Source organism: Dioscorea cayenensis, chromosome 16 (assembly GCF_009730915.1).
Source record: "Dioscorea cayenensis subsp. rotundata cultivar TDr96_F1 chromosome 16, TDr96_F1_v2_PseudoChromosome.rev07_lg8_w22 25.fasta, whole genome shotgun sequence".
NCBI classification, from domain to species: domain Eukaryota; kingdom Viridiplantae; phylum Streptophyta; class Magnoliopsida; order Dioscoreales; family Dioscoreaceae; genus Dioscorea; species Dioscorea cayenensis.
The window spans coordinates 21,170,678-21,188,400 of NC_052486.1; the positions used below are offsets into that span (position 1 = coordinate 21,170,678).

The 17,723-nt window shown below is 33.5% G+C and overlaps 2 protein-coding genes across 2 annotated transcripts; one reads left to right on the forward strand and one right to left on the reverse strand.

Moving 5' to 3' along the window:
* Positions 1 to 14,172: 14,172 nt before the first annotated feature.
* Positions 14,173 to 14,511, reverse strand: LOC120278626 (putative lipid-binding protein AIR1). The gene has a single exon (XM_039285362.1). It carries the CDS (start codon positions 14,509 to 14,511, stop codon positions 14,173 to 14,175), a length of 339 nt encoding a protein of 112 aa, XP_039141296.1.
* A 2,670-nt stretch (positions 14,512 to 17,181) lies between these two features.
* Positions 17,182 to 17,723, forward strand: LOC120278716 (14 kDa proline-rich protein DC2.15-like). Its single transcript, XM_039285442.1, has one exon. The coding sequence runs from the start codon at positions 17,231 to 17,233 to the stop codon at positions 17,567 to 17,569; it is 339 nt and encodes a 112-aa protein (XP_039141376.1). The 5' UTR covers positions 17,182 to 17,230; the 3' UTR covers positions 17,570 to 17,723.

A 17,723-nucleotide genomic window follows, 5' to 3' on the forward strand; every position in this document is an offset into this window, starting at 1 on the left:
CTTAATTCCATTTTTGTAATCAATAAAATCCTGTAGAGGTAAGAGCAAATTTAAGAATATGAACGCATGCAGAAGAAATTGTAAGAAATGATGAGTAATATTCAAAGAATTTTCATTACCACACTGCCTGTCACCAGAATATAGAAGTCTGTTGGTGCTTCATTCTGCAAAATCACATTTTCCATTGGAGGAAATACTTGGCTTTCGTCTCAGACACCTTCAAAGATATTAAAAAACTACATGATTAATTTTAAAGAAATGTCAAGACAAGCCAATTGTGATTGAAAATTCAACACACACTATACCAAAAGACACCTGTGGTTGAATCTCAAAACACAAAAATAACTATATTAAAACTTCTAAATTTCACTAAATAAAATTATTAGTACTACATCAGTTTAGGTTAATATCAAATAAATTTAGATGTAAAACCTAGTTCAAGAGCACATCAACAATCAAGATCATTAACAAAAAATTCCATACCATCAAAACCTTAATATCTTCCAATAGTGGTAACTTGAGAAGACCCACACCCTTTATGAGATCAAATGACAAAAACAAATAGCAAATAGCTAAATAGAGACATAAAAACGTAATACTTGGCAATAAAGAACAAAATGGTGCAGCAAATAGTATAAAAAGATATACTAAATCACTTGTAGGCGTAACACAAAAGACAAATCACTCTGCTTGACTTGATCTTGCAAAAAGGGCATTGCTTATGAGACCATATTCTTGATGGCACAACATAATATAGAAGCAAAACTATATTAAAGTAGTTAAAAACAATATCAATATAAATAGTACAGAATTTTTTGGTTCTGGATATAATGTACAAATCTTTTCTTTGAATCAATTTCATGTGGTAGACAAAGGCAAGCGGAATAAATAACAGATTCTTTGACAGTAGTTTGAGGAGAATGAATGTCAGTCTGTTCACAGTAACCTGAAATACTTGAAAATGTTTCTTGTTTTTTTGGATATATATATCCTCCCATTCTGGTATCTCCTTCACTTACTCCACCTATTTTCCTTCCAGCAAGAACATCTAGAAGTGTAGTTTTACTTGCTCCACTGATACCCATCAACACCGAAAGAATGGCAAGCTGAAATGCTCCACTTATATTGTGCAACAACTGAAGCTTCTTATCTATATACCCTTGTTCTCTCATTTCCTATTTGAATAAAAAGAACCAATTACTACTACATTATATCTAGTCCTAATTGTTCTGTAATTATAATTCTACCAATGGTGTGTTGACAAAATATTGAACATCCTGAAATGTTACTGCTAGTGGTTGGAAATGCAAGACCATTCTCCCTGCAATATCCAAAGTAAGATCTATTAACCTTCAATTGGAATGCATCATAGTGTAAACAGAAAAAGGATACTTACTGATCCTTTTCGTCTCTTGCTTGCGATCTTTAGCTCTATATTTTTATAAATAACAGCTAATTAATCCACTTATCTGATTAAGCTTCTCCCGAGAAATAATAGCACGAGAAATTCCGACAGCTAAATTTCTTCAATAAATGTCACCAGTTGAAAGCAAAGATGGAGTTATATAATTTTAATTTAGTGGAAAAACTTGTGTCTTTTGAAAGTTAATGCTAGAGTAAATCCCACATTCAAAAGCAGAGAGTATCCTAACAAGGCTCCAATTGATGTCCAATAAAAGTAGCTCTTGAAGTCTAATCCACAGCTTGTCAGAACTTCGTCACCAATTGTTGTGTTTGTGGCTGAGATCTATAGAACCTAATAGTTATATCACTACAGAGCAATTAAGAACAAAAGAAGGTTCAAAGAAATATAAGCAATTAAGAGCAATAAAATTTTACTTTTCATTTTAAGAAGATTCCTTTCTTTTGTCATGATTTCATAGATTCAATTTGTGGAAATTAATATAAGATATTAAGACTAAGGTGTCTAGATTAAAATATATAAAATTACAAAAAAAATATAGTTTTTCTTTGGTTGATTAGTTGATATTTTTGAAAACACATGTATCATGATAAAAATGGCAAAATTGCACAATAAATAAAAATATGAAATATATAAAACATAAGGTGATGAATTAAAGAAATTATATATCATTATAGAACAAGAAAAATTAAATTTAATCACATCACAATCAAAGATGGAAAACTATATCAACATTTCAACCTTATGACCAGTTATAATCAACTAAAACTCATCAGTTAAATTTCATAAGAATGGAGAACATTGGATACCATGAATGAAAGCCTTCAAACTCTGCCATTGTTCCCTAGGGACCAGAATAAGAGACAATCAATTATGTCATACTAGCTGAGGTAAAGATCAAACTGAAAGCAAATGAATGGCAAGAAACAACATCATCTCTATTTTAACTGCAGCATAAACTACTCAATGAACATTAGACAGTTGAAAAATGTAAATAAGATTGAACAGAGATTTTTCTTTTCTGAAACTTTTTATATATGTACCAAATTGGCGATATTTTTTTATATACAAATAAATAACAAGATTCAATAATCAATGCAAAGAAAAGATGATAGCTGTAACATTACATTACATTATATTGCTCACCAGTTGGTATGAAATTAAGCACAAAGTGTGAATACCAACAATAAATCCAGATTTGAACATCAGAGCAATCATGAAAAAGAATACCAACTATATCAGCAAGGCTCCACATGCAAAATGAAATCCACGACACATGACATAGTAAAATGCAGCAAGAAAACAATGTTTGTGGGATATTTAAGCAAATAAAATTCAATCCCAATTTGTTTCTTGTGAAATGTTGAAAAATATAGGAAATTAAATATTATTTTTCTTGATAGCTTATGTGTATTGAATAGGGGAGAAGATTCTAGGGTTTCAAAAGAAATTATAGAAATAGACTATAAAGTCTTGTTTGCATGATACAGCTCTAGAATTGCTTTTGTATGGGCTATTAGCTAGTTAAGATCTATATTAAAACTCTTCTTTGCGCTTTCTTGTTAGAGTTGATGACAAGGGATACAATTTTTTAGATTTTGGCATATTACCTCATCTATCCTCTTAAGTTGTTAACAACGCCTAAGATATATTCCCATGACTTGTAGTATTTTCTATAACCTTCATGATTCTCTTTACTTCCTAACTATAGGTTAATCCAACTGCCTTGCGGATAAATTCAGTTGTTTGACACCACTGAACACCACATGAAACTACAACTGAGAAGACTTAAGGAAAGTACTTAATAATAGAAGCAGCCAAAGGATTGATGTGGCTCATTTAGATGTTAGAAATACTCTAACCAAACATATTATTCAAATTTGTTCCAAGTCACAGTGTGGTGTTTCTTTCAATATTGTAGTAAATTGTGAACCATAGAATTCAAACTTCTAAGTATGTTTGTGGGTAATTGAAGACTATAATGAGCAAGAGCATACTAAAAATAAACAAATAAAAAAATTAATAAAAACAAATATTAGCCAAATTGAACTCAATTTTGCTGCGTAAACGTAAAGCCTGATTTCATATATGGGTAGTGACTGTGTGCCCTGAATTTCAGCTTAATCAGGAAGACTTAGTCTCAAAGAATTAGCAGAATCTTGCTCATCAAGTAAAGGCCATCTTTGAGAACCGGTTTGAAATCTCAAATAACAGGTATTGCCATTAATTAAAAAAAAAAAGGTGAGTTGATTCAACTTTAATTTAATTAATATTACTTAAATTAAAATATTTAATATTTTTAAAAAATAAAAATTTGCTTAAGAGTAAATCAGTTAAGCATATGACTTGTTAAATTAACATTACTTCCCTTACAGTAACTCTTTCCTGGTGATCGTAGCGAAGAAGCTTATCAAGGAAATCTATTGCCTGCACAAAAACCAAAGATTGTGTGAGTTCAGGTTTTGTAAGTTTTCTCCTTGCGTTTATGCTAGTCTCACTTGTGTTTATACCAATTTCACTTGGTATGATTAGTTATTTGACTCAACAAAACTGACATTTTGAAACATTTTAATTTTTTCTTTTTTAAAAACAAAAAATAAAAATAAAAAAACTGAACAATAACAAACCTCATAATAATAACAAACTACCCTTTGATAAATATTCTGGTTTTTTCACCATGAACCAACTTGACCAATTAAAAACAGGGTAAATAAAACCACAAAAAATACAAAGAATATATGATAGGGGTTAACACGAACGTACGCACTGATCAAGTAGTAAGTGTGCATAAAGATAAGGTATCGATCCACAGGAAAAATTGAGGTACTAACTCTGAAAATTAACTAGTGGTGTCAAACGGGCCGTGCTTGGCCCAAGCACGGTGCTACAGTACCGTGCTTGGGCCAGGCACGGCCCATACCCTGGGCCGTGCTGGGCTAGGGGTTTGCGGCCCGCGGCCCGCTTCGGGCCAACATGGCCCGGCACGCCAAATGTAAGTTTTTTCTTTCTAAAAAAAATTTTTTTTGGTATTTTTTTTTGTTTTTTTAGGTCAATAAGGCTTTTAGTTCTATGTTTTTGAATTTTAGTATATTATTTTTATATTTTTTAGCAATTTTAGGGTATTTTTTTTTTTATATTTTTGGGGTTTAAAATAAAAAATATAAATGTAATATAACTCGGCCGGGCCACGTGCTGGGCCGACCTTGGTGGTTGGCGGCCGTGCCGGCCCGGCACGATTTCTAGATGGGCCGTGCCGGCCCGAGCACGCATAGTGCATGGGCCGTGTGGGCCCGGGCCGTGCCGGGCCGGGCCGTTTGACACCACTAAAATTAACTTAATCAAAAGTTGTGATGTGTGCAAATAAAATAAGAGGAAAGGGAATTAAAAAAAGAATACAAAAATGAAATCGGTCGAGACTCAAGGGGAAATGGGATCGATGCTCGGGCATAAAGTCTCTCTAGGGTTTTATAAGTCTAGGATAAAAGTTGTATAAGTATAATAAATCTTAAAATATACTAAATCCCTCTTGTAAGGGTGAATAGTAAGTGATTCAGTACAGTGATGATACAGACACCACACAATCACATTGCACTATATGATATCTCAATGTCAATTTAACAAGAATTCATAAGTAGATGATCGATCCTTCAATTGTCCCTAAATCCATACAGAATAGAAATGTGATTTCTCATAAAATCTATTCCCTATGATTGCAAAAAATATGGAATTATTTGTTAATCACTCCGGAGGATTGAGGGAGGAAAACTCTTAACTTCAAAATACCCCATTACTAGGCTTACTCACAATCTCCTCCAATCGCAGCTTGTTTATGCTAGGTGGACATTTCTACTCTTCATAAAGCATATCATATAACAAAACTAGGGCTTTCGTCACGATAGTAATCAAGACATTGAAAACACGCCATTGGATTTAAATAACATGTATTGCAATTAAGAAACAATTAAAGCATAAATATCTATAACCAATGTCAAAATAGAATAAACCCTAGAGTTCATCTACTCCTAAACTAGGGGTGAGCAAAATAATAATAATAATAATAAAAATAAAAACTTGATCCGATGATTCGATCCAGTATCCAATTTTTGGATCCGAATTTTGAGGGTACCCGATCCTAATTTTTAAGATAAAAACCAAAGCAGATTCGGGTCAAAAGCAAATAAAAAGTGGGAACTCGAATCGGGTCCGGTTTTCAGTATATTTTTATATAAATATATATGTATAATATTAATAAATTTAAACTTTACATGGGCTAAATGTAAAAAAATAAAAAATGATAATCTAATCCTTTAAGAGTTATATATATATATACATTAATAAATAAAAGTTTACAAGGGCTACAAGTAAAAAAAATCAAAATCCCTAATCTAATCAATTTAAGAGTTATATATATATATATTTCTTTTAATTTCTTTCTTCAAGTCCTCATCGGCCGTGTCTTCTCTCTTCTCTCTAGTTCATTTATGATGATGAGATATTTGATGTTTCCAAAAATGTTTGATTTTTGTTTGTATTACATAGTATTGATAAAAGTTTTTCTTATTTTTGTTGGGAAGGGAATAATATACGATTTTAATTTTTTTAAATTATAAGTTTACAATATTTGTTATTTATATAATGTTTCCCCAATAAAACTTAAATTTGGATCTGAATATCTGATATTCGATTTGGTTTAAATAGGGTACTCGATTTTCAATATTTGATTTGAAATTGGTCGGATACATGTCGAATTTTTGTCGATCAGATAAAACAGGGTTCTCATTCCATTTTTAAAAACCGAATCGGGTACTCGATTTTTCTCACCCCTAACCCAAACATCTACAAAATTAGCTCTCCATTAAAGGAGAGCAAGCATCCAAACAACAAGGCGCAACAAGCAAAGAAAAAAATGAAAACTCCCTTGCTTAGAGGTGATTGCCGTAGAACTCCTAAGGACCTTCCACAAATGCCACCAAGACAACCCTTGATGACTCCAATCCCTCTAATCCAAGCTAGGTAGGCTAATTTTCCTTCTTGATTCAGCTCCAAAGCCTTGGAAATCCACCCCCTTTCTTTTCACAAACCTCACCATTGAATAGAACAAAAGATACCCACAAAACCCTCATCAAAAATATTTATATCTAGTCATTTCCAGGTTGCTTACGAGCTTAAGAATGCTGTTGTAAGGAGCTGGAATGATGGGTCGCAAGTTTTACGGGATCACTTACAACTGTAAGTCCCATATGTAAGTCTTGTTTTACGGTCCAGCTTACGGCCTTAAGCAGTGTACCGTAAGCTTCTCTATAACAAGACAGACTTTCCTCTACGTAATAAATAGATCATCATTATTCTTGGTTTGCTGTAAATTCATTATGCATGATTACTTATATGGGTTGTCATTGGATTCTGGCTCCCTGTAACAAGCTTCACAAAACTTCAGTTTATGTTCATCAAAAGAAAATTTCAACATCTAATGCTAATCATAGAATGCACTAATTCTTACACATTGTAAAATTGAAACCTTTGAAAGGACAGAGATGGATTTGTATCCTCCATTCTCCTATTGAGAATTGAGGCACTCGATAGTTGCACGATACATTTGTATCCTCTATTCTTCTATTAGTGGCAAACTGACCTCAGAAGTTAGCTAATTCAGATATTCAATCTATAGTTAAAGATCATATGGGATTAATTGAGTGATGGCAGTTCAATGAAAATAAGGAGACTAAAATGCAACTGTTACCAACCTCATTGGGATGAAGACTGTAAGTATGATGCTTTGGTCATCCTACATGCTCTAATTCCTAATAATATGCTTCAATTGATGCCATCATGGTCTCTTTTGATGGTAACACCACTTTGCTGGATAAAACATGAGCTATCCTCTTGGACTGTAACCATAAAGTAAAGATAAAAATCACATGGGAAAAATAGCTCAAAATAATCAAGTAATTAACTGCCAAAGATTGGATAGTTCCACCAAGATTTATTTCATTATGGCTTTTCAACTGTTTGCATGGAAAATCTTAAATCCTATTTATAATGTATTTATAATTTCAGATGTATCAATAAACCTTGTTAGGTATTCCCACAAAAGAAAGCCAAGGAGCCACAATGGGAGGTAAAACATGCTTATATAGAGGTCCATGATGAGTGTACATTGTTCACGTAATTCATATCTATTTTTACACTCATTTGGCATGCATTAGAACCATAATGGGGAATTTGATGCTAAATATTGTGTGTTTTGCATTAACAGGCTTAGGGCAGTGCTTAAAGGCAAGAGAGATCCAAAAGAAGCAATTTAGACCAAAAACGATGAAGTTAGAGCTCTCTTAGCATCACTACAACAAGGATAAGGCAAACTGGATGGCTTACGGGCAGCTTATGGTCCACCTTACAGCCGTAAGTATAGTCTAGAAAACCTTATGGCCATTCTTATGCCTGTAAGGAAGGTTCAGAGTTAATGCAAAGAACTTTACAGGCAAGGCTTACAGCCATAAGGACCATCTAGAGGAGCTTACAACTATAGTGTACACCCGTAAGGGTAGTTGCAAGAAACAGATAGAGAAGCTTATAGTCCAGCACTTATGGCTATAAGCTGGACCGTAACATATTCAAAAGATCTTACGGATGAAGCTTACAGCTGTAAGCATTTCCGTAAGGCTCACGACTATCTTCCCCAGCTCCCTTATGGCCTAGCCCTTACGCCCGTAAGTAACTCGTAAACAGTTGGGTATAAATAGAACGTAAGAGGATTTTTAGGGCGTCATCTATTCTATCTCTCTATTCTTTGGGGTCGATTTTTGGAGGCGAGATTGAGGAAGAAAAGGGCCGAATCTCCAGCACCTTAGGTAAAATTTAGAGAGGGATTTGGCCCGGCATTCGAGGGGATTGGAGATCGTAACCGTCAAGCTCACCTTGATGGCGTGCATGGAATCTACCTGGGCGACTCTCCATCCTAGTGATTGACAAGGGGATTTTTATGGATCCTATGTTTACATTTATCCCTTGTATCTTGAATGCTTGCCCTCCATTAATGGAGGGTTAATTTGTTGATATTTGGGCATAGTTGAACTCTAGGGTTTATATTTTGTGACTTTGGTTGTTGGATCTCTTATGCTTTAATTGATTTCTCCTTTGTAATCATATCTATTTGAGTCTAATTGTGTGAATGGAGGCTTGATGGCTAACGAGGCAAAAGCCCTAGCTCTCATATCTTGTATTGCTACATGACGAGAAGAAATTCCCACCTAGCATAGGCTTACTGCAATTCGAGAGGATAGTGGGTGTCCTCTGGTTAGGGTATTTAGGAGACTTTGTCTCCCATAATCATTCCGAGTGAGTTGATGATAATCTTTATTCACTTTGCAATCATGTGGAGTAGATTTTAGGAGAAATTGCTTTTATACTCTGTATTCAGATTAGGAACAATCTCTCTTTAGGGGGAAGATTGTCTACTTAAGATATTATCATTAGCCGACAATAATGTTTCATAGAGTGTTAATGCGATTATGTGGATGTCTGTATCAGCTCTGAACCAATTCAGTTACACTTTGCCTAAGAAATCGGGGTTTTGTATACTTCTGGAAACCTTTCGGTTCAAATAGGATTGCATGCATGCTTAGACAACCATTGTTTTGTACCTCATAACCCTAGAGGGATGCTATGCCTGGACATCATTCTCTTCCTTGAATTCTCTCTTGTGATTTTCCCGTATTTCCTAGTTTTCTTTTGGTTTTATTTTCACACACTTCACGTATTTCATTACACTAATTTTTGGATTCAGAGTTATTACTAGTATTCACTTCTTTCCATGTGGACCGGCACTCTGCACTTTAAGCACACTTTGTTACACGATCAACACGTACACTTGCGTGTGTCCCTATCAATGGTTTTCCGAATGATATTTTTTTTTTAATTTTTTATTTTATAGTTATGAATTAGTGATATTTTTGAATATTGGTGAATGCTTTGTGAGTACATGAGGGCCAAGAAATTTGTTTATCAAGAATTTATGGTTAGGGTTTCAAAATTTAGATGCGAAATAATGAAGGAAAAAATCAACAAATTAGGATTATTTATGATTCATAGTTTGCAGAATGTTCCTTATATTGATTAGGCATCGTGCCAACAATTGATGGAGGAATGCCAACAAAATAGTTATTGAGTCGCATCATGCTTCATTATCACCAACTACGGTTGAAGTATTAATGTGTGATGGAGATTGGTTGACGGCTTATTCTGGGATTCAAAGAAAAATAAAGGTAAAAATAATCTATGTTTTTCTATTTTTTAAGTTAATTGATAGGGACACAAGTGTACATGTCGATCGCTTAATAAAGTGTGCATAATGCAGAGTGTCGATCCATAGGGAAAAAAGTGAATACTAGTAATAACTCTAATCCCGGAAATTAGCCTAACTAATGAAGTGGTGTGTGTGTGAATTAAAGAAACCAAAAACAAGAAATACGGAAATAAAACTGGAGAGAAATTAAGGAAAAAGACGATGCCTGGGCATAGTATCCATCTAGGGTTATGAAGTACATAACAAAGGTTGTCTAGGTATGCAATCCTATTTGAACCGAAAGGTTTTCAGAATTATAGAAAACCCATATTTCTCAGGCGAAGTGTAACTGAATAGGTGCAGAGTTGATACAAACATCCACACAATCGCATTAACACTTTATGAAACTTTATTGTGGGCTAATGACAATCTTTTAAGTAAATAATATCCCCTAAAGAAAGAGATTATCCCTAATCCAAATACAGAGCAGAAATGCGATTTCTCCTAAAAGCCACTCTACATGATTGCAAAGAGCACGGACATTACTACTAACCCACTCAGAAGGATTGCGGGAGACATAGTCTCCAAAGTACTCTAACCAGAGGTATACCCTCTATCTTCTCGAATTGCGGAAAGTCTATGCTAGGTGGGAATTTCTTCTCATCATGTAGCAATACTAAGTATGATGGCTAGGGTTTTCACCTCAATAGCAATCAAGCATTCAACCACACAATTAGACTCAAATAGATATGATTGCAAATAAAAAATCAAATAAAGTATTAAAGATCCAACAACCAAAGTAAAAAATATAAACCCTAGAGTTCAACTATGCCCAAACACCATTAAAATTAGTTCTCCATCATTGGAGAACAACAATCCAATCCAAAAAAAAAAAAATTAAAATACATAAAGAGAATAACATAATTCCCTCTAATCTTGCAATCTCCTTGGATGGATGAAGTTCTTCAAAGATTCCCCAAAATCAATGCAGAGTTCTCTCCACGAACGGCTCCCTTGAAGCTTTGAACCATCTCCTAATCTCTCTCTCTTGTCTTCTGCCTTCTCTGGCAAGATATCCAAGGAAAACCCCCTAAATCGCTGCCTAAAGAATAAAGAAGAAACTCCCCCCAAAGCCCTAATTTTTGGCTTTTATAACTCAGGAATCGGGGGTTCTTATGGCTGTAACAGTTGCCCGTAAGGTTCTCTGGTTGGAGCTTACGGCCGTAACTAGCCTGTAATAGTGACTATAAATAGTGATTTGCTACAACAACCATGAACAGTGCACTGCTGTAGTAAACCTTAGTCCCAAGGCTTACGTCGTAACAATGTCCGTAAGGTTCTCGGGTTGGGTCTTACGGCTGTAACCTTCTCGTAACAGTGTTGTAAACAGTGATGTGATATAGTAGCATGAACAATGAACTATTACATTAAACGACTGTAATAACACCTGTAAGCTCGCTTGTAAGTTACTCTAAAACCCATATTCTTCTTCTTCCAAAATTAGCTCAAATCTCCTCATTCTAGCCTGAATACGAAATAGAAGCGAATTAAGCACCAATTCAGTCATATATTCAATAATTACATGCAAAGTGTTATGGAATAATAATAATAAAATACATTCATTAAAACACTTATCATTAACTATATGTAAGACCATTTTTAATGTTTTTTGCATTGTGTAGCAGAAGAAGTTCTTGAATTTCCTTTGAAATGAAGCATCTTTGACTAGAACAAAATTAGTAATCAATATTGTTAAGAGTACTATATTTTATTTTTAATTTTTCATTTTGTATTAGTGGATAACACTATTTTTGTCTTTTGTTTTTAGGCAATTATGCTTTTGTCAATATGCTTGGACTTGTGAGTTTATTTGGAGTATGAGGAGTTTGCTTAGAAGGAAGGCTCAAGTGTTCTTATGCTTTGTTTTTAATTATTTGATTATGGACACAATGCTTGTTATTTCAATATGGACAAATGATACTTTTGCTGTTGTTGTTGCTTTATAACTTGTATTGGATAATATGTTTCTTATCCCAAGATTATGTTTGAATTTGTCATTTCATATTTTTAGTTTCTTAATTACGCGCAATTGATGATTTATTTTAATGTAAAAAATGCAAAGTTTTTAATATTTGTGAATATATAGATTCCATTCTTTATAAACAAGCTTCCTAAACGAGCATTAAATGTGCCTTAATATGAGCTTTTAGCGAATTCGAGCTCAAACGAGCATTTAAACGAACTCGAGTTCAAACGAGCCAATAAAAAAAATTTCTTGGTTCGAGCTCGAATTCAGTAATTTCTCAAAGGAGCCGAGCTCAAACAATATATTAGGCTCGATTCGAGCCACGAGCCGAGCTCAAGCTCTTCTTTTTACTCACGGTCGAGCTTGAACACATAAAAGCTCGGCTCGGCTAGGCTCTGCTCAGCTCAGTTAAGCTTGAATACAGCCCTAGGTTTTAATAACATAAGTAAATTGTTTATAAAACAAAATAATGGTCCATGTGGGGGACTCATCATTCATCAATGGGAGAATATTTTTGAAATTATAATTATTGTAAATATTTAAATATTTTTTATTTAAAAAATGTTACAAAACAATTTTTTATTATTAATTGTTACATACTAAAAAAATAATTAACTAAGATATATAAATTTAAAATGACCTGGTTAGCCTTCCATTAACAGTTATTATACAAGTTAATAATTAATTTAATATAATTTAAATTTTTTTTATAATTATGCTCTAACATGAAACAATTCAAAAAAAATTCAATAAAAATGTATAGATATTTATTTATGCCAATTAAAGCATATTGCATAGGTTAAATACATGGAACAAGAGTTAAACCTGGTAGAATTAGTCTGATGAGAAAGGATTTTGCATCCTTAATTATACTAACCACATCTTAAGCACATATGGCACCATGATTCTCACCAAGAATGGAACAGGACAAGCAAGACAATTTATGTAGAGTTACATAAAATACTTATTTTATAAAAACATAGAATACTTCATTTTATTTCCTTTGTTCTGTGATTCCGAAGATGGTTCAGGTTTTGGTTAAATCAAAGATTTGGAGGCATTTCTTTGTATAAGTCATTACTGTTGAAGATTTGAAAAAACATATAATAATTATGTACAAGAGATCATGAGAGGGGGAAAAATCTTTATGAATCACAAAAGAGATTATTTTTGTTATTTTTTGTATTGTTTTTAAAATATATAGTAGCAAGCATGATGTTAGAATTTAGGTGAGTTAAAAACCTAAAAAAATATATACTAAATATAGTGATATTTCATTTTTTTTCCAACCTTCAAATTAATCGAGCATAGCACCATTTATGTTTGAGAATTAATATATTAATTATATCAATCCAAGTGTAAAAATTTATACTTTTGTATCAGAATCATAATAGCAAAATAATATTTTTAAAACATTTAAAGAAAAGAAAATCAGCCAATTTAATGACTGAAAGAAATACTCAAGAATCTTACATAATATTTTATAGGATGACAACTGATCAGTAGAAGAGAATCAATTAAAAGATTAGTTGAATAAAAAGAAAGATGATATAACTTCTATTGATAATAATGTATATATAGTCTTGGGTGTTTGAGAATTATCTTTTGAGAATTATCTTTAGAACACTGCTTCTTTTTAACTTCATTTTTAGAGTTTATGTTATCAAGATATCTTTTGAAAGACTTCTTATTAATTATTCAACTCATCTTCTATTTAGTCTTTTTTTTGTTAATTGATTAGTTTTCATCACATAATTATATATAGTTTCTTTTTATATAATGTATTTGTGGTTTATTCATTTTTTTTAAAAAAAAATTATGTAAGATTTTTTTTGCACATTTATTTCAGTCATTGATTAGCTTAATATTTACCTATCTTTTTTACCTTTTATAATTTTGTGATCATAATAATTTCTGTATTAAAGAACAGAAAAGGAAAAAATTGAAAGTATATTATATATATCACTATATATATTTGCTATGTACATATGCATTTGACTGGGGCGATTAATTATATGACTATTATATTTATTTAAATTAAATGTTTGGTTAATTTTGACTAAATTAAATTAATCATCCCAATTTCTTCACAAAATAATAATATCTTCAGTTGAAAAACTCAAATAATTAATTAATAATTATGGGATACAAGCTCTTATATAGAGCGGAAACCCAATATTTTGCTTTTATTCGAAAGATAAAACTTAGTTTTTAAATTTGAGTTGCGACATCAGAAGACAAACTTCTGAGAACCCTTATTTGATACCTATAAAAAGACAAATATTTAGGAACTATATATATATATATATATATATATATATATATATAATGACCATCATAAGCTCCATAACAACAAGCACTCTCAGTGCATGCATGGAACACATTATTTATAGTAAATTAATTAAGAACTGATCTTTAGATGTCATGATCAGAGCTCCTTCAAGCGCAATGGAAGTTATTCGGAAGAGACCAGCGGCACTGGTTAACCAGAAGGTTAAGGTTCACCGGAATGGTACCAAGTAGAGTGGACTGAATGGCAGTGCAGAGACAAGCTGCAACATTGGCATCAAGAACACCAGGCAAGAGATCGCAGCATGGCTGCATCTGAGACTGGCCAAGAACCACCTTTGCCAAGCCATCGAGCACGTCGACACAGACTTTGAGCTTCAGTGAATCATAAGGACAAGTGCCATAAGGTGTATTGGCACTGGCTGAGACAAAGAAGATGAGGTTGAAGATAAGAAAGAGAGCAGCAAGAGCATTACTCTTGGAAGCCATGGCTGGAGGCTAGTGAACACTGTTGTTAGTATAACAACAAACAGATCTTGTGCTTGTTATGGAATGAGGAAGGTGGTGCATGGGGGAGTGGAGTATTTATAGGCTTCAAGAGATTGGTCAGTTTGTTGACAATGGGGCATTATAATATTTGGGTTAGCAAACAAACCATGTGAAGGACTAGTTATGATCTTTACCGGAGATTTAGGTGCAACTGTGCAAGTGGGTGTTTTCTTAATTTTCATATGAGTTTCTTGCTTGTTTACGGAACAAGTTGCTTGTTATTTTAGATTATCATGTTAACTATGGAGAGATATCTTTAAAGAAGTTTATATATCCTTGTATATTCTTCCGTCTTTTTTTATTTATTTTTATTGTCTATTTTTTGGTTGGTTCATGAGTGAACGTTCCGGCAAGCTAATTTATGAGATATATAGTCATGGATCCTTGCACATAAATGTATGCCTCTGGCTAACTAATACAAGTTTTAACATCTATTAATTAGTTGTGCTGATTATCTTTTCATTATGTCTTAAGATGACTTGTATTCTCTATTATTGTTTGTTTCGATGATCACTATATTTTGAATGACATAGGGATTAACATGAGAGTGATGATGAGGATGAGTTCTTATTTTTACCGATTATTTGTCACCATTAACTTTTCTTTGGAGATCCCTTTATCCTTTTCCTCATTGAAAGTGTTAGTGCAACCGCACTATTATTAGCATGATTTGACACATAGTCAAGATGACATGGCAACCTGTGTGACGTGGTATAATTGATAACATGGCAAGGCATGGTGACATGACAAGGAGTCTTAACTTGGAGACAAATATCTTGAAGATCTTGGAGAAGTTATTTTTGGCAATGTATTACCACTTGAAAACAAGATCATATCAAGGTCATATTTAGGGTGATTTGATTGAAGACTAAATATGAATGGAGCTTAATTGAAGAAATACCTATCAATGGTATGATTGAAGACTATTGATTGTATGATTTGAAAAAACCTTAATGAGGATGATTGAAGACTATTAAGGGCAAGATTTGAAGACATGCCTATTGTTGACATGATTGAGTTGATTGATTGAAGATCAAGTTTAGAGAATCTTTGAAGACCAAACTTGGAAGGATGAAGGCTAAGTTTGGATAGTTTTATAAAGACACACAAGGACGTGCGCCCCTTGCGAGGGGACTGTGTGGTGAGGAACTGAGAAGGTAGGCTAGTTGCCGACAGTCGGGATTGGGAGATTTGGCTGCATCGACTCGGACTAAGCATAACCGGGAGGTGATGGATCTTGACATCGTCCGCAATGTAACCAGAATTCAGTCAAGTTAGTAGTCAGGGCCATGTTGCAATTCATGTTACAACAGGAGTTGCAACAGCTAATTTCGGAAGATTTTTAAATTAGTAGCCACGGAGATTCTAAAAGAGGTATGTACTATATTTGGAACGTTGAGGCGTCTATATAAGCTACCTTGCTCTGAGATTGGGTGTGCAACCGGAGCTAGAGAGTGGGTGCACAAAACAATCTAAAGAGGGTAGTGATCTTTGTTTGTGAGTGTTGAGTGACAAGTGTTTGTACTCATGTATTTTCACTTCTTTTAGTGGATTGTTTATCTCCTGGCTTAAACTCCCCCAAGACATAGGCGAGTGGGACCCTGAACCCAGGTTACCAATATTGTGTGTCTCTTTCTTGTTTGGTTTGTGTGAATTTTCTTTGAATGTTTTGAGTGTTCTCTAAACCACAAATCACACTATCAGAAAGATCAAGGGTTATATGGCTTATTCACAATTCTATCCAAATATATATATATATATACAAACTATTAAAGTAGATGTATAATTTACTGAAAGAGTGTTTCAAGGAACTATTTTAATTTTTTAATTATATTTAAGTTTTTATTTATATTACTTATAATATAATAATTAAAAAACATTAATTACACATAATTATTTATATAATAAATGTCCATAAGATCTTTGAAATCCAATGTATAAAATAGTTTCTATGATATGAGTTATTTAATTATATTATTTAATATATAATATTACCTTGAAACTCCTCACAAAATTTTAAAATCTCCGATGTGAAGTCAGAGAAAATGCATAGTATGTATATAATTTTAAGTGAATAATATTTAATGAGCAGAGTTGATTTTGTAATATTTATCTGAAAAATATATTTAGAGTTTAGGATTTAAGTGCAAGGATCCATGAGTGCCTGATGCTTGATTTTCAAACCATTCAACACACATGAATAAGAATAAACTCATTAATAAAAGATATCCCTCCGTAAATTAATTACATGATAATCTAAATTAAGTAGCAACGTCTTCCGTACTAAACAAGCAAGAAACTTCAACTCTAAATTAAGAAAAAACCCTATTTCACCAAATTCTCCAATAGTCCTTCACATGGTTTGCGAGAAATATCCCTCTAATATTCTCTTACCCCAATTATCAACTTATTATAGTATTCACCAGCAAACCATGCACATGCACATGCGCACCTAAATCACCAGTAGGGATCATAACTAGTCCACCACGTGGTTGGTTAGCAAACCCTAATATTCTAATGCCCTGGTTGTCAACAAACTCATTCTCTTGAAGCCTATAAATACTTCACCCCCCATGCACCACCTTCTTCATTCCATAACAAGCACTAGAACTGACTGTTGTTACACTAACAACAGCGTTCACTAGCCTCCAGTCCAACCATGGTCTCCAAGAGTAATGCTCTTGCTGCTCTCTTTCTTATCTTCAACCTCATGTTCTTTGTTTCAGCCAGTGCCAATACACCTTATGGCACTTGTTCTTATGATTCACTGAAGCTCAAAGTCTGCGTCGACGTGCTCAATGGCTTGGCAAAGGTGGTCCTTGGCCAGTCTCAGATGCAACCATGCTGTGATCTCTTGCCTGGTGTTCTTGATGCCAATGTTGCAGCTTGTCTCTGCACTGCCATTCAGTCTACTCTACTTGGTACCATTCCAGTGAAACTTAGCCTTCTGGTTAACCAGTGTGGTTGGTCTCTCCCTAATAACTTCAACTGTGCTTGAGGGAGCTCTGATATGCATCTGCGTCATCTCCTCTCTGGAGAGGAGAGTACTTCACTATCTATAATAAGTGTTCAAGGTGGGAGTACTTGAAGTTATAGTCTGTCTGGTTCTTATGTCTGTCGTCTATGAATAAGAATTAATATAATAAAGTTAC